General features: G+C 49.3%; 1 protein-coding gene across 2 annotated transcripts in view; it reads right to left on the bottom strand.

The window, feature by feature from the left end:
• Window positions 1–2,520: 2,520 nt before the first annotated feature.
• LOC119962748 (long-chain-fatty-acid--CoA ligase ACSBG2-like) overlaps window positions 2,521–26,645 on the bottom strand; it is a 211,018-nt gene continuing 186,893 nt past the window's right edge. Inside the window, exons 14-15 of one of the 2 annotated variants that reach the window (XM_038790762.1) lie at window positions 4,079–4,325; window positions 2,521–2,940 (exon numbers count right to left, since the gene is read on the bottom strand). In XM_038790762.1, coding sequence (XP_038646690.1) covers window positions 2,864–2,940; window positions 4,079–4,325 — 324 coding nt within the window. In that variant the 3' untranslated portion in view covers window positions 2,521–2,863. Of the gene's footprint in view, window positions 2,941–4,078; window positions 4,326–15,166; window positions 15,224–26,645 lie in introns of those variants that run through there. The other variant, XM_038790763.1, reaches the window with a different exon arrangement.

Here is a 26,645-nt window from a genome sequence, read left to right as displayed (position 1 = left end):
CCTGTGGATAAAATGGCGGCGCCCATGGAGCGCATGTTGTCGGGTCGGGACAAAATGGCGGCGCCTATGGAACGCACGTGGCGGGGTGGCGAAAGATGGTGGCGCCCACTGATCGCATGTGGGGTCGAGGGAGCGGACGGCCGAGCCCATTGAGCGAGCAGCTGAGGCGAGGGGACCGGGGGGGCGATAGCCACAAGCTTTGCAGGTTGCGGTGCGGGCCGGGCAGTGCTGGCGGGGGTGCTTCTGCTGACCGCAGAAGTAACAGTGGGGACCCCCGGGGAGCGCGATGCGGCGAGCAGCGCAGGGGGGCCGTTTGCGGGGTCCAAGAGGGGTAGGACCGGTGGGCCTGGGGGGCCAGCGGAGTAAGATCGCGCACTACGGGAGACGGCCGTCATGGAAAGCGCCAGAGCCTTTGCGGCTGCGAGGTCAGGGGCGGCCCCTTCCAGCAGTCGTTGCCGGATGGGGTCCGATGCAATGCCTGTAACAAAGGCATCGCGCATGAGTAAGTCAGAGTGTTCCGTGGCTGTGAGGGCCCGGCAGTCGCAGTCTCGTACCAGGGGTATAAGGGCCCTCCAGAATTCCTCAATCGACTCACCCTGCTGCTGGACGTAAGTAGAGAGTTGATGCCTTGCAAACAGGGTGTTCGCTGACTGTGCATAGTTCTCCTTGAGCAGTTCCATAGCTCTGGTGTAGTCAGTCACATTTCGAATTAGCGGAAAGACACTGGAGCTAAGTCTGGAGTACAGGAGTTGCTTTTTCTGAGCCTCCGTCGGGGCAGGGTCGGCTGAAGAGATGTAGGCCTCGATGACTGCCAGCCAGTGAACAAAGTCTTTTCTGGCGTGAGGCAACTGCAGATCCAGCTGCAGACGGTCAGGCTCGATTCTGATGTCCATGGTGAACGGAAAATCACACAGCAATAAATTGTGGCGCTAACAATTATACTCAAAGACGAGAGACAAGTACAATAGAGGCTTTATTGCTGTGCGATGCTATTCCTCCATCTGCAACTGTAGACTAGGGCCTGAGTGACTCACACGCATATTTATACACAAGCTCCCTGTGGGCGGAGCTAGCCGGCAGGGGCTTACCGGAGGAACCTGTATTACAGGTACAGGCATACATCCCCCTACTGCAAGTACACATCACTACAGTGGTTATATCACCACAAGACCAATTTAACATAAAACATACTTGTCCTTCAAGAAGAGTAATAAACAAGCCTGTAATTTTTCCCATCTAGATTGCTGACGGGGCAACAGTGAATATATGTAATGTGCAGAAAAGACTACCTAGCACAAGCATTCCTTCCATCGAAGATCAACTGGCACCATTTGCTCCTTTCTAACCTGGCTGCCTGAACTGTTGAATGCAACCAGTAATACTAGAAGGATACGAGGTTATGAAAAGATGTTACACATGTCATTATTTTAATCAGAAATATGAAACATTAACCAAAGAAATGTTCATGTAAAGGCCAGAAACCAAAGCATTTTAAAGTTTCTCTTCATTTAGGTAATAATAGGAGCAGGAGTAGACCAATGACTCATTGATTCTGCTCTATCATTCAATATGAACATGTCTGATCCTGGGCTTCATCTCCCATTTTCCCACCTGCCCAGCAACCCCACCCCCACTGACTTTCCTGTGAGACCAGAAATCTGTCCTCGTCTTAAATGTATTCAACAATGGAGCATCTGTGGTAGAGAATTCCAAAGATGCACTACCTTTGAAGTAATTTATCCTCGTCTCAGTCCTAAAATATCGGCCCCTAATCCTGAAACTGTTTGCCTCCGTTTTAGATTCTCCAACCGGTGGAAACAATCTCAGCATCCACCCTATCCAGCCCCCTCAGAACTTTGTTGGTTTCAATGAGATTGCTTCTCATTCATCTAAACTCCAGAGAATAAGCCCAATTTACTCAGCCTTTCTGTCATAAGACAACCCGTTCATCCCAGGGAACAATGGACCTTCATTGTACCACCTCCAATGCAAGTATAAATTGTCGCGTTGTTTGGATTGCAATTCCAAGCAACTCTACAAATGAATAATTTGGATATCTGTGGTGGCCTGCAAGAGTACATCAAAGAAAATCTACTTAATTACTATAGATTGTTTGGGTAGTCTGCAATTAACACAGTCTAATCACTTTATGTGCCATTATCAGCAGCACCCCCCTTAGCCTTAATCACCCCCATTTCCATTCCATTTGTCTTTCTGTCCACAACATCTTTGTCAATCTCCACCTATCCCTGGCCCCCTATCCAGCCCAATTATTCCATACCCTCCCTCACCCTCCCCCCCCCCCCCCCCCCCCCCCCCCACCCACAACAGTATAAATCTGATCCCCTATTTCCAGTTCTCTGCAGCTTTGACAAAGAGTCATCCAGACTCGAAGCGTTAGCTCTCCTCTCTCCACAGATGCTGTCAGACCCGCTGAGATTGTCCAGTATTTTCTGTTTTTGTTTGTAGTAGATTGATTTAAAGATTCTTAAGGAAAATGAGTTTAGGCAGCACAACAAAAAGGACCAGAACTATATTTAGTGCTTAAAATGCAACAACGGCACTGTTTAAATCATTCAATTTTAGCAAGCCAGCATTGCATAGCAGCAAACATTCAAGCAGGAAGAAATGAATTCAATTTTATCCATGTAAAAAACTGGGCGAGTGCCCCTGCCATCAACAAACATTGTTCAATCATCTCATTCCAGTATTCATATACTCAAATAAATCACGATTCATTTAAAAATAGAATGCTTTGTACGTATTGAACATTGGACAATTACAATTAGAATCTGCCAATCTTTAATATTTTAAAACAACATTCGGATGATTTTATACTCTCTTAACCATCCATAGAAAGACTTCAATCCACATAAAGAGATTCAATTATATCTTTGTACATTTTCAACACAATGCCCCTTCTCAGTTTCATCGTTGGACCTGTGAATACAACATAAATTTTCAATTTCAAAATTTGAAACATTAAAGAATGCAAAATGTACCCCCCTTAAATGTCTGGACAGTGACCACCTATACAGCTCTCCCCTATTTAGTATCTATTAGGTGCCGGTCTGAATATGGGGCCTCCACAAAACCAATTGCTACAGAATATAAATGCAGGATCAGCTTCTGTAACTAATTTGCAAGTTTTTTTTAAAATCAGCTCACTGTAGATGCATCTATTATTGTTAAGATCAGCAAGTGAGGGCTTGGGCCTAGGTAAGATGTTCTTTCAGAGGGTCGGTGCATACTCAATGGGCTGAATGGTCTCCTTTGGCAATGTAGTGATTCTATGATTTGTTTTCCCTATGAAAGCCCAAGAATTCCCAAACCAATGCCACTATGGGTTCACCAGTTATTGGCCATTGCTTAAAAAAGAAAGCTTTCTACCAAATTCTCAGGGTAGCAAGGGTGGAACAATAGAATCATAGAATTTACAATGCAGAAGGAGGCCATTCGGCCCATCGAGTCTGCACCGGCTCTTGGAAAGAGCACCCTACCCAAGGTCAACACCTCCACCCTATCCCCATAACCCAGTAACCCGACACAACACTAAGGGCAATTGAAATGAAATGAAAATCGCTTATTGTCACGAGTAGGCTTCAATTAAGTTACTGTGATAAGCCCCTAGTCACCACATTCCGGCGCCTGTCCGGGGAGGCTGGTACGGGAATCGAACCGTGCTGCTGGCCTGTTTGGTCTGCTTTAAAAGCCAGCGATTTAGCTCAGTGAGCTAAACCACTAAGGGCAATTTATCATGGCCAATCCACCTAACCTCCACATCTTTGGACTGTGGGAGGAAACCGGAGCACCCGGAGGAAACCCACGCACACACGGGGATGATGTGCAGACTCTGCACAGACAGTGACCCAAGCCGGAATCGAACCTGGGACCCTGGAGCCGTGAAGCAATTGTGCTATCCACAATGCTACCGTGCTGCCCTACTTGCAGCCTTGCCCAGATCCGATAACAAAAAGTTCATTACTCTTCATAACGGTGGCCATTTCAAAGAAAAGAACTGCTGTTGGATTACTTACTATTTATAATGATAATGAATGAAGATCAGCAATTATCTTACCCAATTCTCCTCCAATAATTGAGAAGTCCTTTTCCAAAATGATCCACTTCTGAACTTTCTGAGCATTTGATGTGGCTCTTCTGTTGACGGTGTCAATTCCATCCTGGATGGCTTTTTGAAATAAAGGATCATTTTTCTGGAGAACTTCAGACACAAAGGTGGCAGGGCATTCATGTTTATGACAAAACACAACGCTTGCTGGAGCCAATGCATCTAGTGGGGCTCCGGTTTCATCATCCGTGTAACACTGGGAAAGGCGGATAGAGAAAAAGAGACACGATAATAGCAGCTATGAAAATTACTATTTACTCATTTGGGAAGGACTAGATTAGCAACCATTCTAATCTGGTTCAACCTTACGGATATTCAACATCATGGATAATAAGTAACCCAGTGGGTTCTTCCAATGGCTCAAGTCTATCATAGAATTTACAGTGCAGAAAGAGGCCATTCAGCCCATCAAGTCTGCACCGGCCCTTGGAAAGAGCACCCTACTTTTTAAAAAATATTTTTATTGACATTTTTCAATTTTACAGAATTATATTTTTAATGGATGGTGCGTCTGATATTTACATGTTGTACAGTTTCTTATTTACATATATATTTCTTATCATACATTCTCCCCGTCCCCCTCTTAACCGCTCCCTGCCCCTCCTGGACCCCTTGTTGGTAGCCCCATCTTCCGCCCTGTGTGCCCTACTGCTGAGCTCTTTTCTGCGGCTTTTGTCATTGGCCATGTGGGTTCTGCTGGGGGGGGGGGGGGGGGGGGTACTTTCTGCCCCTTCCCAGCCCCCTTTTCCCCCCAATGTTTCTCTCTGTGGCTCCCTTGGGTTCCCTCCTCATTTCCTTCCCCCTTTGTATCTCGTCATCATTGTTTGACTTCTTGCCTGCTCTCCCCCGTCTCCCTCTCTTTCCCCAGTCGCTGTTGGCCTCGAACAGGTCATGGAACAAGCCGATGAATGGCCCCCATGCTTTTCGTCCGACCCTTGAATGGTGAACTTGATCTTCTCCAGGTGAAGAAATTCTGCCAGGTGTGCCAGCCAGTCTGCAGCTGTGGGTGGTGCTGCTGATCGCCAACCGAGCAGGATTCTCCGGCGTGCAATTTAGGAAGCAAAAGCAAGGGTATTGGCTCCTTTCCCCATATGTAGCTCTGGCTGTTCCGATGCCCCAAAGTCTGCCACTCTTGGGCACGGCGCCACCTTCACCCCACAACCTTGCTCATCGCCTCAAAGAAGGCTGTCCAGAACCTTACAACTCTGGGCAAGCTAAGAACATGTGGGCGTAGTTGGCCGGGCCTCCCTGGTACCGTTCACATTTATCTTCTGCTTCCGGGAAGAACCTATTCATTTGAGTTCTGGTCAGGTGCGCTCGGTGTACCACTCTCAACTGCATGAGGCTTGGTCTTGCGCAGGAGGTGGAGGAGCTGGCCCACCCAGTTCCGTTCCCAGTTCATCCTTCCATTTCCATCTGGCTTTGTCCAGCGGTAGTCTTGCCCTATCCAGTAACTGTCCATAGATGTTCCCACAGTTCCCCCCTTCTAACTTTCTTTGTTCCTCTAATAGTGTCTCTCTCAAGGCCCTGCTGTATCCTGCCGTCTCCTTGCGAGAAAGTGTTTAATTTGGAGGTGACTGATTTCCTGTCCTGTCGGTAGTTCCAGGCCTTCCGGCAGTCCGCCCAAGGTCACTAGTCTGTCCCCTATGTAGAAGTTCCTTACTGTTAGCGCCCCCGTCCTAGCGCTCCCCCCCCCCCCCTCCCCCTCCCCATCCTGTCTCCATTTTTTTAAAGTGTTGTCAAGCATGGCTGGTGGAAATTTGTTGTTTCCGCAGATGGGGGCCATGGGGGACATCTCGGTTAGACCAAAATATTGTCTCATCCGGTTCCATGGTTCCCTTGCAGAATAACTCCTCCACCCTCATCCATTCCATATTGGGTTCACGTATCCATCCCCTCACCCTCTGCCATGGTGGCCCAGGGGTAGTATTGTAGATTCAGCAGGGCCAGACCACCCATATTTTTCCCCCTTTGCAGAGTCGATTTAGGTTCATACCCCCCCCACACATAAATGCCATGATCATTTTGTCTATGTTAAGGAAAAAGGCCTTTGGGATGAAGATCGGTATGGATCTGAACAAGAAGAGTAACCTCGGCAGTATGTTCATTTTGACCATCTGCAGTCTCCCCGCCAGGGAGAGCGGGAGTGCATCCCATATCTGTATGTCCTTTTTAACTTCCTCAGCCAGACTGGTCAGATTCCACTCGTGGATCCGAGTCCAGTCATGGGTTATCTGGATCCCCAGCTAGTGGAATTTGCTTTGGGCTAGTTTGAATGGAAGTCCCTCCAGCTCTGTCCCTCCCTTGTTTGGGTTCACCGGGAAAGCCTTGTTCTTGCCCAGATTGAATTTGTAGCCCCAGAAGGCTCTGAACTCTTGCAGGAACTGCTTGATTGCTTTCATGCCATTCTGTGGGTCCGAGATGTAGAGGAGCAGGTCATCCGCTTTTCGCGTCTTGTCGAGCGATCACTAGGGGTTCAATTGCCAGGGCGAACAGGAGTGGGGACAGTGAGCATCGCTGCCTGGTGCCTCTGTGCAGCTGGAAGTATTCAGAGCTGGTGGTGTTGGTGCGAACACTCAACTTGGGGGTGTAGGGGGATGAACATTGTTCCCAGCCCAAACCACTCCAGTACCTCAAAGAGGTATTTCCACTCGACTGTCGAAGGCCTTTTCTGCAAGCAGGGAGATGATCGCATCTGGTGTTCTCTCCCCAGGAGGGGTCATTATTACATTCAGCAGCCGCCTGATGTTTGCAGTTAGCTGCCTGCCCTTGACCAAGTCCGTCTGGTCCTCTGCGACCACCTCCGGTACGCAGTTCTCCAATCTCTTGGCCAGGACTTTTGAGAGTATGATCATGTCTAAATTAAACAGCAAAATGGGTCTGTATGAACCACATTCCTTCGGGTCTTTGTCTTTTTTGGGTACCAGCGGTATCGTGACCTGCGCTAGCGTAGGAGGCATGGTGGTTCTCACGAGCAAGTCTGCGAACATACCCTTTAGCTCAGGGCTGGCACAAATTGTTTATAGAGGTCCGCCGGGAACCAAGGTTTCCCAACCTCTTCCCCAGCTGCATGGAGCTGAGCTCTCCATGATCTCACCCAGACCTATTGGTGCTTCCAGTTACCCCGCCTACAGTCCCCCACAACTGGCATGTCCAGTTCATCAAGGAACCGTTTCATCCCGAGCCCCTGCCCGGGGGGGGGGGGGCTCAGAGGTGTTCAACCCTCGGTAGAAGATCTCAAACACTCGATGGACCTTTTTTGGCTCGGTTACCAGCCTGCTTCTGCTATTCTTCACCTGCCCTATCTCTCTCATGGGTGCCTGCTTTCTCAGCTGGTGAACCAGTAGGCGGCCAGCCTTTTCTACGTGTCTGGAGAAGGTCCCCTGTGTCTGGGGGAGTTGGTGTACTGCTTTCCTGGTGGATAGCAGGTTAAAATCTATTTGCAGCTTTTTCCTCTCTGCCAGAAGCTCTACGACTAGGGCCTCGGAGTACTTTCTGTCGACCTCCAGGATGGAGTTGATCAGTTGTTGCCTGGCCGCCTTCTCTTCCCTGCCTTATAGTCTATAATTTCTCCCCTAATCACAGCCTTCAGTGCCTCCCAGAACGTGGAAGGAGACTCTTCCCAGTTCTGATTATTAGTAATGTACTTTCCCCAAGGAATATTCATTCTACTCTCATGTACACAAGGCCAGGATTGATTTTATTTATACGAGACAAATCATTGTTAGCGGGGGTGGTGGATACAGAGTATTCAGCAATCCGTAGTATCGGACCATGCGTCACATTGGCTAGACCTACAAGTGAACACAGGAAATTCTCAGCATCCACAGTGGAGGCTAGATGCACGACTGTTAACAGATAACAAGATATGTGAGCGAGTGAGGGAGGCCATTTGGGGGTATATAAAAACCAACGACATGGGAAAGGCTGGTGTGGTGTGGGAGTCATTGAAAGAGGACATCAGAGGGGAACATATTTCGATTCAGACCAATACGGAAAGGGCTGAATGGGCCGGCCGCTGGACAGCCAAGTAGAAGAAATCTTGCATGTGGATAGGAGATATGCACAGTTCCCGACTAGGGGCTTTTCACAGTAACTTCATTGAAGCCTACTCGTGACAATAAACGATCTTCATTTCATTTCATTTCCTGCAGGAGGGTCAGAGACTTCAAATGGATTTTGGACTCCTTTCCACAGGCAAGACGGAGGGACAGCTGAGGAAGGTAAAAGGGGCAGTATATGAATGTGGGGAGAAAGCTAGCAGGATGTTGGCACATCGACTGAGGAAGCAGGAGGCGGCTTGAGAAATAGGGAAAATTAAGGATGTGAGGGAAAAAGTAGTGAGGGACCCGGGGGCGGTTAATGACGTGTTTCGTGAATTTTATAGTCAGTTATATAAGTCGGAACCCCCTGCGGGGGAGGAGGGAATTAACCAATTCCTGCAGAGGCTAGAGTTCCCGAAGGTAGATGAGGAGCTGGTAGAAGTCTTGGGGGGGCCCAATTAGGCTCGGTGAAGTGATAGACGGATTGGGGGCAATGCAATCATGTAAGGCGCCGGGCCTGACGGATTCCCAGTGGACTTTTATAAAATGTTTTCGGGACTAGTGAGAACCGCTGTTAGTTAAGGCTTTCAATGAATCCTTGGAGTTGGGAGTGCTTCCCCCAACGCTACCACAAGCATCATTCTCTCTCATCCTGAAGCGAGACAAGGACCCAGAGAGCTGAGGATCGTACAGATCAATTTCCATTTTAAACGTAGATGCTAAATTACTGGCAAAGATCTTGGCCAGCAGAATAGAGGACTGTGTCCCGGAGGTAATAGGTGAGGATCAGACGGGATTTGTGAAGGGCAGGCACCTGACGTCCAATATTAGACGGCTTCTTAATGTATAATGATGCCAGCTGAGGGGGGGAGGTTGAGGTGGTAGTAGCCACGGACACAGAGAAGGTTTTCAACCGGGTGGAGTGGACATACTTATGAGATATTTTAGGCAGGTTTGGGTTTGGGTAGGGATTTTTGGACTGGGTCCGGCTGTTACATCAGGCCCCGGTGGCAAATGTGAGAACCAACCAAACCCAGTCAGAATATTTTAATCTCGGGAGAGGGACAAGGCAGGGATGCCGCTCTCCCCATTACTGTTTGCCCTGGCCATTAAGTCTTCAGTAATGGCTCTTAGAGCAGCTCTTAGTGTGAGGTGGGGGATAGTGGGGGGAGGGGGGGGGGGGGGGGGGGCACAGGGTTTCTTCTCCACGCGGATGACTTGCTGCTTTATGTTACAGACCCGGTGGGAGGGATGGCCAAAATCATGGAGGTACTGGGTGAATTTGGGCGATTTTCAGGCTACAAGTTGAATATGGGAAAGAGCGTGATGTTTGTGATCCAGGCATGCGGGCAGTAAAGGAGACTGAGGGAGTTACCTTTTAAAGTGATGGCAGGGAGTTTTAGATATTTAGGGATTCAAGTGGCTAAGGAGTGGGGGCAGATCCACTAGTTAAATCTGGGCAAAGCGGTCGGTCAAATGAAAAGGGATTTCCACAGGTGGGATATGCTCCCGCTGACGCTAGTGGGAAGGGTCCAGACGGTGAAGATGACAGTCTTCCCAAGACTGCTTTTCTTTTTTCACTGCATTCCGCTTTTTGTAGAAAAATAAATGTGGCGATTAGTTTTGGGTGGGCAAGGAAAAACCCCGAGAGTAAAGAGGGCACTTCTGAAGCGGGGTCGCGGAGAGGGGGCCCTGGCCCTCCCGAGCTTTATTAATTATTGCTGGGTGGCCAACATATCGATGGTCAGGAAGTGGGTAGTGGGGAAGGGGTCAGCCTGGGAGCGAGTGGAAGCGGCATCCTGCAAGGGTATGAGTTTGGAGGCTTTACCAACGGCGCCCCTGCCATTCTCGCCGGCTCCGTGCTCTACAAGCCCTGAGGTGGTAGCAGCCCTAAGGGTGTGGAGGCAATGGAGGCAGCACATAGGATTGGAGGGGCGCCAGTGTGATCTCCGATTTGTAACAATCACCGGTCTGTCCCGGGGAGGCTGGATGGGGGCTTAAGGAGGTAGCAGAAGGCAAGGATCGAGAGATTTGGGGATTTATTTATCCAGGAGGGCTTTGCAACCTTGAAGGCACTAGAGGAGGAGTTTGAGCTACCGGGCGGGAATGGGTTTCGATGCTGGAAATTGAACTGTGGGGAAAAGCTTTGAAGAGGGTCAATTTCTCCTCATCTAGTGCCAGACCCTGTGGGTCCACAGGGCCCACATGACGATAGCCCGGATGAGCAGGTTCTTTGACGAGGCGGAGGACAGATGTGGGTGGTGTTGGGGGTAGCCCGTCTAACCATGTACATATGTTCTGGGCATGTCCGAAGTGGAGGGGATTCTGGCAGGGATTTGTGGACTTTATGTCAGGAGTCCTGCAAGGGAGGGTAACTCCGAGTCCAGAACTGGTAATATTTGGGGTGTTAGATGTTTAGCTGCTGTTGTATAAAGAGTCAAAAGTTCTGCTCCTTTTCACCAACATCTTTATTTCACTTTAACAGACTCTGCACAAAACTCTAATATCACATCACCTGACACAAACCAGAGATTACAATAGCTTCGAAATCATTGGTCCCACCCCACAAAATATCACCGACATGCATCATAAAGATGCCAGAAAGATTTCCTTTATAGTGCCAGTAAAACATTGCCGGATCTGCTTACAACTGGCAACAGCCTAACTTTAATAAAACTGACCTTACCGAAAAATACCATATACACATTTGTTCAACTTCCAGAGTACCCCTTCTGTGCTAGCTGCCTCTTTAGGAGGTTCGAGAAAAATGTCTCTCTGGAGCTGATGCCCCTGCAAAAAGTCAGCTTTTATATCTATAGATTTGCATTCCCATGTGTTTATGGCTAATAGAGCCAAGAAGATATTTAAAATAACTTTTTCTGCCGTAGGTGAATCTACCCTTAAATCCTGATCTTCTAAGTTTTCTTCAATTCCTCTTGCCACAAGCCTGGTCTTTGACTTATAGGTTCCATCCGGAAGAACCTTTTCCGTGCAAATCCATCTGTGGGATAGAGCTCTTTGTCCCCTATCCGGTACTTCCGTGTATACCCCAAATTCACTCCAACTATGCAGTTCTTGCTGTTTGGCATCTTTGATAGCTTTTTCATCTAATTTATTGGAAGCCACCAAAATCTCACGTGAATGTGGGCTTCTACTCCTATTAGTATTTGCAGTCTTACTCATGTTCCGAGACCTTGGTAAACGACGTCCTCTCTCCCGCCTGGTATCTCGTTCTATCATAGAATTTACAGTGCAGAGGGAGGCCATTCGGCCCATCGAGTCTGCACCGGCTCTTGGAAAGAGCACCCTACCCAAGGTCAACACCTCCACCCTATCCCTATCACCCAGTAACCCCAACCAACACCAAGGGCAATTTTGGACACTAAGGGCAATTTATCATGGCCAATCCACCTAACCTCCATATCTTTGGACTGTGGGAGGAAACCGGAGCACCCGGAGGAAACCCATGCACACACAGGGAGGATGTGCAGACTCCGCACAGACAGTGACCCAAGCCGGAATCAAGCCTGGGACCCTGGAGCTATGAAGCAATTGTGCTATCCACAATGCTACCGTGCTGCCCGTTCTGTGCTGCTTTTGCTTGATCTTTCTCTTCTGCTGTGGGATGTCCTTTCAATAGTTCTCGACCTTTTCCTGCAGACCTGTTCACTTTCCGATGTACCTTTCCGATGTACTATCTGAACTGGCACTGCATTTCTGTGCCCACCATTTTTGAACTTTGTGTTCACAATCCATTGTCTCGACTCCTTCTCCAGAATGCTGTACATTCAGCCAATGTTTATACTTTCCAGTGGCCTTCCCTGCTCTACTACTAACAGTTGCTTCCTTCCATTGACTAGACCCTTCAGGCAAGTATATCACATTTGTACCAACTTTTGACATTTGTCCTTTTGGGGAAATGGCCTGTTCTAATTCATCAGAAGTGTTGTGTTCCTCTACAGAAGCCCTGTCTATATCAGTTAACTGGTCCTCATAGTTCCGTAACACATGCGTACCAGATGTCCTTGGTTCCTCATCATGTCTTTCTGCTCTGTCTAAATTTGCAAATTTGTAGTCTGTACCCATTATCCTTGATGAATGTACCCTATCCTTGATGAATGTACCCTAACAGTTTGATTGCCACGTTGCAAAATAATTGTTTGCCATCGATGCCTTTGATCTTCCCTGGGCCTTTCCATTCATTAAAATTGTCTCTCTTCTAGTATACCATGTCTCCTTGCTGAAATACGGTATTTGATGGCCATACATTATGACTTAAAGCTCTGTGAATTCTTTCAGAGACGTCTGCTTCCAAAAAGGTTTTCTACTGCTATGTCATGCATTTAAATGCTCAGCAAAGGCAGAGCTAATTGTAGTCCCTTCCCAAGCTGGAGGCTGGTCATCCAAAATGGACGGAATTTTAGGATTTCCACCAAACACTATTTGATAGGGATTATAGCCCGCAACCATCTGCAATGAATTCTTTGCATGTACCGCCCATGCTAAAGCTGAATTTAGCCTGCAATTCGGTCTATCTGCCAAAGTTTTCTGGAGCACGTCATCGATTACAGCATGGTTTCTTTCACAGACACCATTACTAAATGGGCTTTCCGCAGCCGTATTCATAACGATGATATTCACGTTTTCACACATATCCCTAAACTCATCATTAGCAAATTCTCCCCCACTGTCCGTAAGGAATTTTGCCAGTGGGCCCATTCCTGTCCCTATCCATTTTTCCACGATTTGATCCAGAATTTTCTTTACTTCGTACAATCGTTGATTGACTAAATCTAGTTGCTAAATCTACAAAATGCAAAATAAATATATTATTGGCTTTATCCCAGATCTTAAGGTCCATGGCCACAAATATCGTTAAAATCACTGGCTAAGGGTAGGGTTACTATCTGTCGTGATGGTGTCCTTCTGTCCCTCCTACAAACCTCACAGCGATCACTAACCTGTTCTATCAGTTTAGTATAATCTTCATCCCTTACCCCTGCATCCTTTAATACATTTTTCAGCCTCCGAGGAGACGGATTCGCAAATTACATATGCAGTTTTAATACAACAAGCTTTTTTCAGCTAAAGTCCCATTTTTAATTGCCATTAACACATCCTTAACAACTATACTTGAAATATTATTTGTCAGTAATGGAATACAATAGTGTCCCGACTGTGTAAATTGTAAGTCCACTGTCTTTCCAAAAACTGTTGCCTTATCCTGTTCCATATCCAGTTTCAAGTGTGCTTTCTTCATCGATGGTCTGCTCAGAAGCAAATGTATCTCACTTGATACAACATCCGTGCTAATGAAATGATTCACTCCGGCAATATTGTAAGGGATCACCACTCCTCAGTGACTTCAGAGTATTATCATCCCCAAACCTGAAACTTGTGGAACTTGCAAATTCCTTAACCTTGTTACAATTTTCAGCAATCAAGGAGTCCAGGTAACATTTTAACCAGTCAATTCCACACACAGTAGATGTGCAGCCACTGTCCAATACAGCACAATTGAAGGATTCTGCAACCAACACCCTCATTACCGGCGTAAAACTGCTTGTTAATAGGACAATGCCTTCTTTCTGGTCACTATCTTTTTCCTCTTCTGACTCTTCCATGTCATGTGTCGCTTCAAACTCTATTATAACTTGTTGGATAGTTGAAAGCATAATGGTATTGAGAGTCACATTGAAAACATTGATTTATCATACCCCGTGCATTTCTGGGGTTCATCTTCCTATTGTAGGTTCTAACTGGGTTTCTATCTTCATAATTTCAGGGTCCCGATCTCCGTCTTGGAACCTATTCGTAGCCGTACGATTTTGCTATACTGTTAGTAGTGTATCTTCCATATTCTGCTTTATTGCAGGCTGACCTATTTGGGTCATCAGAGCCATCAGAATCGAATGTATCCCCAGAAACTTTTTTAAAGCTTCTGTCATCTGATCAAATAAGGTAGCATTGTCCGCAAACTGAACTCCTGTCAAAACCAGGAGCCTATCCATGTTGCTCACTCTAGCACAGACAAGGAATTTAAAGGCCAACACAGACTGTGAAATTCCAGGTTGTGCTTCTGCAGCCTTTTATATAGTCTGCCAAATTCCATTATATCGTCTTCAATGGAGAAATCCTCTATTTTCCGGAACCTATAAAAATCCGACCATGCTTCATACGCACTTAACAAGTTGTCCTTCTTATAAATCTTATCCATATAACGTAATAGAGTCTACAGACCTTCTTTTGAGTCTAACTCTTCCAATTCCAACTCAGAAAACACTTTGCTCCGGATTTTACTGTCATAAGGTAGAGAAAGAGCCAATGCCATACCTTGTTTTCTCTTTCCCAAGGCAGTTACCTTAGTCCATATAACTACTGCATTTCTCCATTGGTCGTATGATCCCATTTCAGAAAATAAGGGGGGATAGTCATATCCGGCCATCTTTATCCTAGGTTCAGCCATATATCTTTGGGTTTTTTTTCTTCTCACTCACTACTTGGTTTGGTCTAGAAAAGTTGCATCTTTCAACACTTCACATTTGCACCTTGGCTACCATTTGTTAGACGTTTAGCTGCTGTTGTATAAAGAGTCAAAAGTTCTGCTCCTTTTCACCAACACTTTTATTTCACTTTGACAGACTCTGCACAAAACTAACATCACATCACCTGACACAAAGGCCGCCTGAAGCCCCTTTACATATCAGTGTCAATTACTGGATACTTAACATAAATGAGACAACTAATTGGAATGTCTCTTAACCCATTACTTAACATGGGGTATCGGATGATCCGGGTGCCAAGGGGATGAGGTAGGCCGATGTCCTGGTCTTCTTCTCCCTGGTGGCCCAGAGACGGATTTTGCTGGGATGGAGGGACTCGGAGCCCCCGGAGTCAGGTGTGTAGGTCAGCGATATGGCAGAGTTACTCAGCCTGGAAATAATCAATTTCGCCTCGAGATGATCAACTCAGGGGTTCGCCCAGAGATGGCTACTATTCATCGACTTCTTCAAAGAAAATTGAACGTCAGCAGTAAGAGGAGGGGGAAAGGCTGGGGGAAGAAAATAGGAGGCATGGCAGTGTTAGATAAGGACAGGGCACTCAGTATACAGGTAATTAGGGAATAGGCCGTGGGCAGTAGGGGACATTGTTTTTTAGTTTTTTTGCATTTGTCGGCCCTCGCGGTTGTTTAAGAAATGTTAACGTGTTAAACTGTGAAAATTACAAATGCTTCAATAAAATATTTTCTAAAAGAAAAGTAATGTACTTGCCTATGGCCTGTGATGTTTTTTGGCAGAGGGCCTTGTCAGCCAAGAAGTCTGTGTCCAGCCGCCATGTGGGGCGCTGGACCAGTCTCCAACCTCACATCCATTTAATCTGGAGCATGGTCGGAGATGCTTATCGCTGAATATTTCACCGTTGCTAATCCTGGAAGCACCAATTATCCCACTGCAAAGAAGTCGATCCGGGTGTACACGTTGTGCACCGGCTAAAAGAACGAGAATTCCCTCTCACCGGGGTGTAAAACCGCCATGGGTCCACCGCCCCCATCTGCTCCACGAATACTCCCAATTGAAAATGAAATGAAAATCGCTTATTGTCACAAGTAGGCTTCAAATGAAGTTACTGTGAAAAGCCCCTAGTCGCCACATTCCAGCACCTGTTCGGGGAGGCTGGTACAGAAATTGAACCGTGCTGCTGGCCTGTATTGGTCTGTTTTAAAAGCCAGCGATTTAGCCCAGTGTGCTAAACCAGCCCCTTGCAATTCCCTAGCCTGACTTTTTTCCTACTCTGGGCTTTGATCGATCCATCAGAGGGTCATGTACACAGTTGAAGTCGCCTCCCATAATCAGTTGGTATGTGTCAATGTTGGGGATTTCCATAATGGTCTTCGATATAAAGTCTGTGTCGTCCCAGTTGGGCACATACAAGTTTACCAGCACTACTGGTGACCCATCCAGCCAGGACACCGTCTCCCTTGGTCCGTAACCATCCTTGTCTCTGTGAACCTCGTCCTCTTGCTAATCAATATGGCTATTCCCCTACTCCTTGTCACATAGCATGAATGGTACATCTGTCTCACCCAGCCTTTTCTTAACAGCAGTCTGTCCTTCACCCTCAAGTCTGTCTCCTGCAGGAAGAATATGTCGTCTTTTAGACTTTGTAAGTGGACGAAGAGTCCTGACCTTTTCACTGACATTATAGGTGATAATCCTGGTGGGGATTTCTGTCCACCCCGTTCCTGCGGGACACCTGGTGGACGAGGCCCCTGCATTCCGGGATTTCCCTTTGTTACGGGGCTCTCCAAAATGGCCACGGTCGCCGCTCTCACCATGAGGCCGGGCACCTGCGTTCCGGGGTTTCCCTTTGTTTAGGCACCCTCTAAAGTGGTTGCTTGCAGCACCATCTTGTTTCCTCAGCCTCCTCCCTACCCACCGAAGCCAATCTGAGAACCAACTCTTTTTTCCCGTTCTGTTTCCTACGTCTTGCCCCTTCCCCCCGTGTCTCCCCCTGTCCCCCCCCTCCCCATCCCCACCTGTCCCTGTGTTCCCTCCCCGCCTTCTGGTCAGACGCTCCCTCCATGCCGAAGTGCGCCGCGGCCCCCCTTACTGCCTGTGCTTCCTGTGCTAGCGACCCTGCTAATACGGTGGCTTCCATCCCAGGGCTGGTCTAGTCCCTTGCTTATACCCACTGACTGTCTGCTTTCTCTGCCTGCACTCTCACTTGCATTTCCCTGTCTTTTTGATCAGAATGAGGCAGTACAGTCCCGCGCAAATATGGTAATGATCAATAAGTCTGTTACTTTAGCAATCTTCCTCCGAGCCGCCTTCATCGCTGCCTCGCCTACCCTTTGTCTCGGCCATTGGTTTGCATGAAATAGTTTGCCTCCGCCGGGGTATTGAAGTAGTGCTCTTTGTTCGGGTGTGTGACCCAGAGTCTGGCTGGGAATATGGGAGGCACGGTAGCACAGTGGTTAGCATTGTCGCTTCACAGCTCCAAGATCCCAGGTTCGATTCGCGGCTTGGGTCACTGTCTGTGCGATGTCTGCACATTCTCCTCATGTCTGCGTAGGTTTCCTCCAAGAGGTTCCGAGCGTCGTGAATCTCATTGCACGTCAGGTGCAATAGGGCCATTAATTCACGCCATTAACCCCATTTCCCATTCCACAGTAGTTGGCTAACCTGGTGAGACTTTCCAGCGCTTTGTTTTAGTTCCAGATTTCCAGATTTTCTGCAGATTTTCTTCTTTTAAAAGTAAAACTCTTGGGCTGAACCTTTATTGGCAAGAACTTCTAAAATTATCTCTTTTAAGTCTCCGCAGAGTGGCATAAGCCTCAACTATTAAAAGACTGCAATAAATGACCATTTAAGCATACTGGCTGATATTAATAGTATCAAAACAAAGCCAATGCACAACAGAAAACACAGCGAGTAGATTGGTGCAGGCTATAATAACTACTTTGGTATAACAAAGATTGGTGCTCGAGACACAGCTACTTACAATGATTAGATAAGGCAATTGAGTGCAATGTATCCAGGTTTGCTGGTGATACAGAGCTAGATGAGAAAGTAAACTGCGAGGAGGGAGCAAAGAGAACACAAAAGATGGGAAACTACATGGCAGATAAAATATATGGGAAATATGAAGCTGTCCACCTTGTGAATGTGCATTGGCAAAGAACGTCTGGAAAGAGTTGAGGTTCATCCCAAGCAGCTCAGGGAAACAGGACTCTGTGCTCTATGGGCTGTTCTGAGGATGCACACCAGCTATTGCTGAAGGATCTTTGGTCTGTCTGAAACTAGTTGGTCTTGCAGTGTAAAGAGTTGACCCATCCTAGTGTTGCAGACTGGCACATTCCAAAGCTCAGGACTACGTGCTGAGGGACACAATAACCTTGGAGCATCCGCCACAGAAACGCAATGGGAGGAGGTTGATGTCTAAGACCTTTCAGCCAGTGTTAACGGAAGGGAATGGAATTGTACAGAACCCCTTCAGGCCATAGAGGCTCATTGACAGTTTGTAGGGCCCCATACTCATTTTGATTTCTGACCTCCTACAACCCCCAACCTAAGACCCCTCCCGACCCCCATCCTCACCTCACAAAACGCACAAAGGCGGAAGCCACTATAATATACAAATTGCTCAGACTTTTTAAACTTGCAAAAGCATCCCTTTATTATTAATTGCTGAATTGAAATCCAGGCTTACCTCTCGTCTGAATAACGGTAAAGATGTGCGAGTCGAGGTAAGCAAACATGAAACTTTCTGATGAGCAATGAGATGGAAAAAATCAGCCGATTACATCACTGCAGCACAAGCCAGTGCAGGACAGAATGAGCCATCCCAGTGCAGGAGCAAATACTCCAATCACAGCCCAGTCCATCAGACGAACTCTGCCTCCCATCAATTGACTCCATCTACACCTCCCGCTGCCTGGGGAAAGTGGGCAGCATAATCAAAAATCCCTCCCGCCCAGCTTATTCACTCTTCCAACTTCTTCCATCGGGCAGGCGATACAAATATCTGAGAACACGCACAAACTCAAAAACAGCTTCTTCCCCTGTTACCAGACTCCTAAACGACCCTCTTATGGACTGACCACAATAACACTACACCCCTGTATGCTTCACCCGATGCCGGTGTTATATAGTTACAGTGTGTACCTTGTGTTGCCCTATTATGTACTTTATTTTTATTTCCTTTCCTTTTCATGTACTTAATGGTCTGTTGAGGTGCTCGCAGAAAAGTACTTTTCACTGTACCTTGGTACACGTGACAACAATTTGGCAGCATGGTAGCATAGTGGTTAGCACAAATGCGTCACCACTCCAGGCTCCCGGGTTCGATTTCCGGCTGGGTCACTGTCTGTGCGGAGTTTGCACGTTCTCCCCATGTGTGCGTGGGTTTCCTCCGGGTGCTCCGGTTTCCTCCCACAGTCCAAAGATGTGCAGGTTAGGTGGATTGGCCATGCTAAATTGCCCTTAGTGTTCACAATTGCCCTTACTGTTGGTTCAGTGGGGTTATTGGGTTATGGGGATAGGGTAGTGTGGGCTTGGGTAGGGTGCTCTTTCCAAGAGCCGGTGGAGACTCGATGGGCCGATTGGCCTCCTTCTGCAATAAGGGCAATTTTGGACACAAAGGGCAATTTAGCATGGTCAATCCACCTAACCTGCACATCTTTGGACTGTGGGAGGAAACCAGAGCACCCGGGGAAACCCACGCAGACTCGTGGAGGAAGTGCTAATGGTAATTAAAGCTACCAGTATGTGACCAGCTGCAGCCACTACATCAGACCAACAATGGTCCATTTCTGTATAAAAGACAGACAGAAAGTGCACTCAGTAAGCTTGGCGCAAGCCGAGGAGACACAGCCTGAGTGAGGCACATCCAGAGTGGGAATTTGGAACTTGGTAATTTGGTGCAGTGAGGTAATTCGGTGCAGAGTGGGAGAAGGTGCTTTTTCCCTACTGTTTTGTTCTCTCTCTTTCTTCTGGCCTGTAACTTGTAATCTGCAGGGAGAGAACCAGAGAGCATCTGAGACCCTGGGTAAGTTCTCCCAGTGAGCCAGAGAAGACACAGCCAAAGTGAAGCACGAGAGTGAGTTTGGGAATTTGAAGCTACGTGGGAATTCGAAGTTGGGTGGGGAGGAGGTGCTTTTTAACCCTGGTAAATGACTGGTAAGTAGTTTTTCTTTTCATGGTCTAATTTATTTATTTTTTCTTTCGTTTTTTTGTAATTGTAGTTGTATAAGTTTACCTAAGGTTTAAGACATGGCAGGAGATCCCAGACCCGTGTCATGCTCCTCGTGTGCGATGTGGGAGCCTAGGGACACGTCCACTGTCCCTGGCTCCTTCATGTGCAAGAAATGTATTCAGTTGCAGCTCCTGTTAGACGGCTTGATGGCTCTGGAGCTGCGGATAGACTCACATTGGAGCATCCGCGATGCTGAGGGCGTCGTGGCTAGCACATTTAGCGAGTTGGTCACACCGCAGGTGAAAGTTACTGAGGGAGATAGAAAATGGGTGACCAAAAGACAGAGCAAGTGTAGAGGGCAGTGCAGATGTCCCCTGCGGTCATCTCCCTGCAAAACAGATATACCGCTCTGGATACTGTTGAGGGAGATGGCTCACCAGGGTAAAGCAGCAGCAGCCAGGTTCATGGCACCGTGGCTGGCTCTGCTACGCAGCAGGGCAGGAAGAAGAATGGCAGGGATATAGTGATAGGGGACTCAATCATAAGGGGAATAGACAGGTGGTTCTGCGGACGCAATCGAGACTCCAGGATGGTATGTTGCCTCCCTGGTGCAAGGGTCAAGGATGTCTTGGAGCGGCTGCATGACATTCTTGGGGGGGGGGGGGTGAACAGCCAGCTGTCGTGGTGCACATAGGCAACAACGATATAGGTTAAAAAAATGGGACGAGGTCCTACAAGCTGAATTCAGGGAGTTAGGAGTTAAACTAAAAAGTACAACCTCAAAAGGTAGTAATCTCAAGATTGCTACTAGTGCCACGAGCTAGTCAGAGTAGGAATGTCAGGATAGTAAGGATGAATGTGTGGCTCAAGAGATGGTGCAAGATGGAGGGATTCGAATTCCTGGGGCATTGGAACCCGTTCTGGGGAGGTGGGACCAGTACAAACCGGGCGGTCTGCACCTGGGCAGGACTGTAACCGATGTCCGAGGGGGGGTGTTTGCAAGAGCTGTTGGGGAGGATTTAAACTAATGTGGCTGGGGGGTGGGAACCGATGCAGGAAGTTGGAAGGTAGTAAAACAGGGACAGAAGCAAAAGGAAGGGGGAAAGTGTAACGCAGAGAAGCCATAGTCAAAAATCAAAAAGGGCGACAGTACAAGATACAGTGACTGAGGGGAGCTCAGTGAATAGGCCCAATAATACTAAAAGGAATAAAACGGGAAGTAAAAACATTAATGGTAAGTGACGTGGCAAGTTGTTACATGAAGACATGGGTTCAACAACAAGGAAAATTAGGAGAAAGGTTAAGAGGAAATAGAACTTAGCTCTGTAGCTCTGTTATTTAAGTATGACATCCGGGCGACTTCCGGTTGCGGCTATGCGGAGCTAAGCCGCACGTTCGGCAGCTCCCGCATTAAAAGGACTTGTGGGCTCTTTTAAGGGCCCCAAACGGCGCTGATTCGACGATTCCTGGTGGATAAAGGGGTCTGGATTTATGGTGCGGACTCGAAGTGGGGCGAGGAGAAAAACAGCAGCAGCTCCCCTTGAAAAGCGGGGGAAGGTGGACAAAATGGCGGCCGGTGGAGCCCCTAAGGAGTGGAGGCAGTGGGCTGAGGAGCAGCAGGCGGCCCTTCTGCGCTATTTCACGGAGCTGAAAGGGGAGTTGTTGGAATCCCTGAAGGTAACGACGAGTAAGCTGCTGGAGACCCAGACAACCCAGGGTGCAGCGATACTTGAGTTGCAGCAGCAGGCCTCTGAGCGCGAGGAGGTGGTTTCGGCCCTCGTGGGGAAGGTGGAGATACACGAGGCACTTCATAAAAAGTGGCAAGAATGGTTCGAGGAGATGGAGCTTCGGTCACAGAGGAAGAACCTGCGGATCCTGGGCCTCGAGGAGGGGCTGGAGGGGTCGGACCTGCCGGCCTATGTGGCCGTGATGTTGAACACGCTGGTGAGGGCAGGATCCTTCCGTCTGCCCCTGGAGCTGGAGGGGGCCCATAGAGTGCTGGCCAGGCGGCCTAAGGCGAATGAACCCCTGCGGGCGGTGCTGGTGCGGTTCCATCGGTTCAGTGACCGGGAGTGTGTTCTCCGATGGGCCAGGAAGGTGGAGTAGTAAGTGGGAGAATTCGGTGGTGCGTATCTACCAGGACTGGATTGCGGAGGTGGCCAAGCGGAGAGCCAGGTTTAACCGGACGAAGGCGGTGCTCCATGGAAAGCAGGTGAAGTTCGGCATGTTGCCGCCTGCGCGCCTGTGGGTCACCTACAAGGACCGGCATCACTACTTTGAGTCCCCAGAGGAAGCGTGGGCCTTTGTGCAGGCTGAAAAGCTGGACTTGAACTAGAGATTGGGGGCTGTGGGAGTTTTTCTATTCATGTATCATTGTTTATGCTGTAGCGGGTTATTCTGTTTGTTTTTGTTTTTTCTCTCGCTTTCGGAAGATGTGGGTTATGGTTTTGTGTTCTAAGGGGGGTACTGGGGTTTGTGGTTGATCTGTGTCTTTGTTTGTACGGAGTTGGTGGTTGGGTTGGGACTGCGGTTTGGGAGCTGCATTGGTGGGGTGGGGCAGTGTGAAAGCGCGGGCTTTTCTCTGGTTTCCTGTGCTGCGGGACGAGGGGGTGGAGCTGGTGGCGAGGGGCGTGGTTATTAGACCGGGTTTCCCGCGCTGAAGCGGTGCCCAGGAGCTGATGCAGGGGAGGAGGGGTGACCTCATATCGGGAGGGGTCGGAGTTAGAGCGGGAGCAGCCGGGGTCAGCAGAAGTCAGCTGGCTCACGGGAGTATTATGGAGGGAGCGTCGCGGCTAGGGGGGGTCCTAGCCTTGGGGGGGGGGGGATACCGGGTTGCTGCTGGATTGGCCAGGGAGGAGTTCGGGGGGGGTCGGGGTGAGGTTCTATCGCCGTGGGAAACGGGCCGAATGGGTGATGGCCAGAGGCGAGCAGTCGATGGGCTATGGCTAGTCGACGCGGGAGGGGGGCGGGGTGCCCCCTGATCCGGCTGATAACGTGGAACGTGAGAGGGTTCAATGGGCCGGTTAAGCGGGCCCGGGTGTTTTCGCATCTGAAGGGGCTAAAGGCAGACGTGGCCATGCTCCAGGAGACCCACTGTGGCGGACCAGGTCCGTCTGAGGAAGGGGTGGGTGGGGCAGGTTTTCCACTCAGGGATCGACTCGAAGAACCGGGGGGTGGCGAACCTGGTAGGGAAGAGGGTGGCGTTTGAGGCGTCTGAGGTTGTGGCTGATAGTGGCGGCAGATATGTGATGGTGAGCGGTAAGCTGCAGGGGGAGAGGGTGGTGTTGGTTAATGTGTACGCCCCAAATTGGGATGATGCTGGTTTCATGAGGCGTATGTTTGGCCGCATTCCTGGCCTGGAGGTGGGGAGACTTCAATACGGTGCTGAATCCCCTAATGGATCGTTCTAGTTCAAGGACAGGCAGGAGGCCAGCGGCGGCCAAGGTGTTGAGGGGGTTTATGGACCAGATGGGAGGAGTGGATCCCTGGAGGTTCAGGAGGCCGAGGGCTCGGGAGTACTCTTTTTTTCTCCCATGTGCACAGGGTTTATTCCCGCATTGATTTCTTTGTTTTGAGCAGGGGACTGGTCCCGAGGGTGGAGGAGGCCGAGTATTCGGCTATCGTAATTTCGGACTATGCTCCGCATTGGGTGGATCTGGAGATGGGGGAGGTGCGGGACCAGCGCCCGCTTTGGCGTCTGGACGTGGGGTTGTTGGCTGATGAGGTGGTGTGTAGGAGGGTTCGGGGATGTATCGAGAGGTACCTCGAGGTCAATGATACTGGGGAGGTCCAGGTGGGGATGGTGTGGGAGGCTCTGAAGGCAGTGATTAGGGGGGGAGCTGATCTCCATCCGAGCCCTTAGGGAGAGGGGGGAGAGGAGGGAGAGGGAGAGACTGGTGGAGGAGCTGTTGAGTGTGGATAGGAGGTACGCGGAGGCCCCGGAGGCTGGGGGAATTACGTAGCTTGCAGGCCAAGTTTGATTTATTGACCACCAGAAAGGCGGAGGCACAGTGGAGGAAGGCGCAGGGAGCGGTCTATGAGTGTGGAGAGAAGGCGAGCAGGATGCTGGCGCACCAGCTTCGTAAGCGGGACGCGGCTAGAGAGATTGGTGGAGTGAAGGATAGAGATGGGAATGTGGTGCGGCAGGGGGCAGAGGTCAATCAGGTCTTTAGGGACTTCTATAGGGAACTGTACCGGTCGGAGCCGCCGGCGGTGGGAGGGGGAATGGAGAGTTTTTTGGACAGGTTCCGATTTCCAAGGGTGCAGGAGGAGCAGGTGGAGGGACTGGGGGCGGCAATCGAGTTGGAGGAGCTGGTCAGTGGGATTGGCCACATGCAGTCGGGGAAGGCGCCGGGACCGGATGGGTTCCCGGTTGAATTTTATAAGAAATATGCGGACCTGCTGGGCCCCCTGTTGGTCAGGACCTTCAAGGAGGCATGGGAGGGGGGTGTTCTGCCCCCAACAATGTCTCGGGCACTAATCTCCCTGATCCTGAAGCGTGATAAGGACCCCATGCAGTGCGGTTCATACAGGCCGATTTCACTGCTGAATGTAGACGCCAAGTTGCTGGCGAAAATCTTGGCCACTAGAATAGAGGACTGGGTGCCGGGGGTGGTACATGAAGATCAGACGGATTTTGTGAAGGGGAGGCAGCTGAACACTAACGTGCGAAGGCTGCTAAATGTGATAATGATGCCGGCGGCAGAAGGAGAGGCGGAGATTGTGGTGGCATTGGATGCGGAGAAGGCCTTTGACAGGGTTGAGTGGGGGTACTTGTGGGAGGTGTTGGAGAGGTTCGGGTTTGGGGTGGGGTTTATTAAATGGGTGAGGTTGCTGTACGAGGCCCCGATGGCAAGTGTAGCGACGAATGGGAGGATGTCCGAGTACTTCAGGCTCCACCGTGGGACGAGGCAGGGGTGCCCCCTGTCCCCCTTGCTTTTTGCGCTGGCAATAGAGCCTCTTGCCATGGCTCTCAGGGAGTCGAGGAGGTGGAGGGGTTTGGTGCGAGGTGGGGAGGAGCACCGAGTGTCGCTGTATGCGGACGACTTGCTGTTGTATGTAGCAGACCCGGTGGGGGGAATGCCGGAGGTGATGGAGATTCTTGCTGAGTTCGGGAGTTTCTCGGGATATAAATTGAACCTGGGCAAGAGTGAGCTGTTTGTCGTACACCCGGGAGATCAGGAGGGGATTGGTAGGCTCCCACTAAAGAGGGCAGTGAGGAGTTTTAGGTACCCTCAAAATTTGGGGGCAGTGGAGGCGACACAGGGGGGAAGTGGGGGTCTCGGTGGAGGCCCCGCTGCGGGGGAACCACCGGTTTGTCCCAGGGAACATGGATGGCGGGTTCCTGGGGTGGCACAGGGCGGGCATTAGGAAGTTGGGAGACCTGTTTATTGACGGGAGGTTCGCGAGCCTTGGTGAACTGGAGGAGAAGTTTGAGCTCCCCACAGGGAATATGTTCAGGTACCTTTAGGTCAGGGTGTTTGCTAGGCGACAGGTGGTGGGGTTCCCTTTGCTGCCCCCGCGGGGGGTAAGGGATAGGGTGCTTTCGGGGGTGTGGGTCGGGGATGGGAAGGTGTCTGACATCTACCAGGTAATGCAGGAGGTGGGGGAGGTGTCGGTAGAGGAGCTGAAGGCTAAGTGGGAGGTGGAGCTGGGGGAGCAGATTGAGGAGGGGACATGGGCGGACACCCTGGAGAGGGTGAACTCCTCCTCTTCATGTCCGAGGCTTAGTCTCATCCAGCTCAAGGTGCTGCACCGGGCCCACATGTCCGGATCTAGGACGAGTAGGTTCTTTGGGGGCGAAGACAGGTGCATCAGGTGTTCGGGGAGTCCAGCGAACCATGCCCATATGTTCTGGGCATGCCCGGCACTGGAGGAGTTCTGGAAGGGGGTGGCGGGGACGGTGTCGAGGGTGGTGGGATCCAGGGTCAAGCCAGGCGTGCAGGAGGCAAAAGAGGCCGATGTCTTGGCCTTTGCATCCCTAGTAGCCCGGCGGAGGATCTTGCTGCAGTGGAAAGATGCAAGACCTCCGAGTGTGGAGACCTGGATTAATTACATGGCGGGATTCATTAAGTTGGAGAGGGTCAAGTGCGCCCTGAGGGGGTCGGTACAAGGGTTCTTTAGGAGGTGGCAGCCTTTCCTCGACTTTCTGGCTCAATGATAAGGTACTAGGTCAGCAGCAACAGCAACCCCGGGGGGGATAGTGTTTAAGTTAATTTGCTTATTGTTAATTTATTTTGTTGTTTATTGGGGTTGGGTGGGTGGGGGAGTTTGTTATATGCGTTGTTACGGGTGCCGGGGGGTGTTTATTATTATTATTGTTTTGTTGATATATATTTCTCAAAAAATTCCAATAAAAAATTTTTTTTTTTTTTTAAATGGATAACATCCGGGCAATAGTAAGGGATGACATAGGTGCTATGGAGGATAAGGTTGAATCCATTTGGGTGGAAATCAGGAATAGTAAGGCGAAAAAGTCACTGATAGGACTAATCGATAGGCCACCAAATAGTAACATTATGGTGAGGCAGGCAATAAACAAAGAAATAACGGATGCATGTAGAAATGGTACAGCAGTTATCATGGGGGATTTTAATCTACATGTCGATTTGTTTAACCAGGTCGGTCAACGCATCCTAGTCCTAGATCTTGTCCTGTGTAATGAGACAGGATTGATTCATTATCTCATAGTTAGGGATCCTCTCGGAAGGAGCGATCACAATATGGTGGAATTTAAAATACAGATGGAGGGTGAGAAGGTAAAATCAAATACTCGTGTT

This window comes from Scyliorhinus canicula, chromosome 3 (genome assembly GCF_902713615.1).
Source record: "Scyliorhinus canicula chromosome 3, sScyCan1.1, whole genome shotgun sequence".
Taxonomy (NCBI): Eukaryota; Metazoa; Chordata; class Chondrichthyes; order Carcharhiniformes; family Scyliorhinidae; genus Scyliorhinus; species Scyliorhinus canicula.
This window is presented reverse-complemented; position numbering and strand designations above follow the sequence as displayed.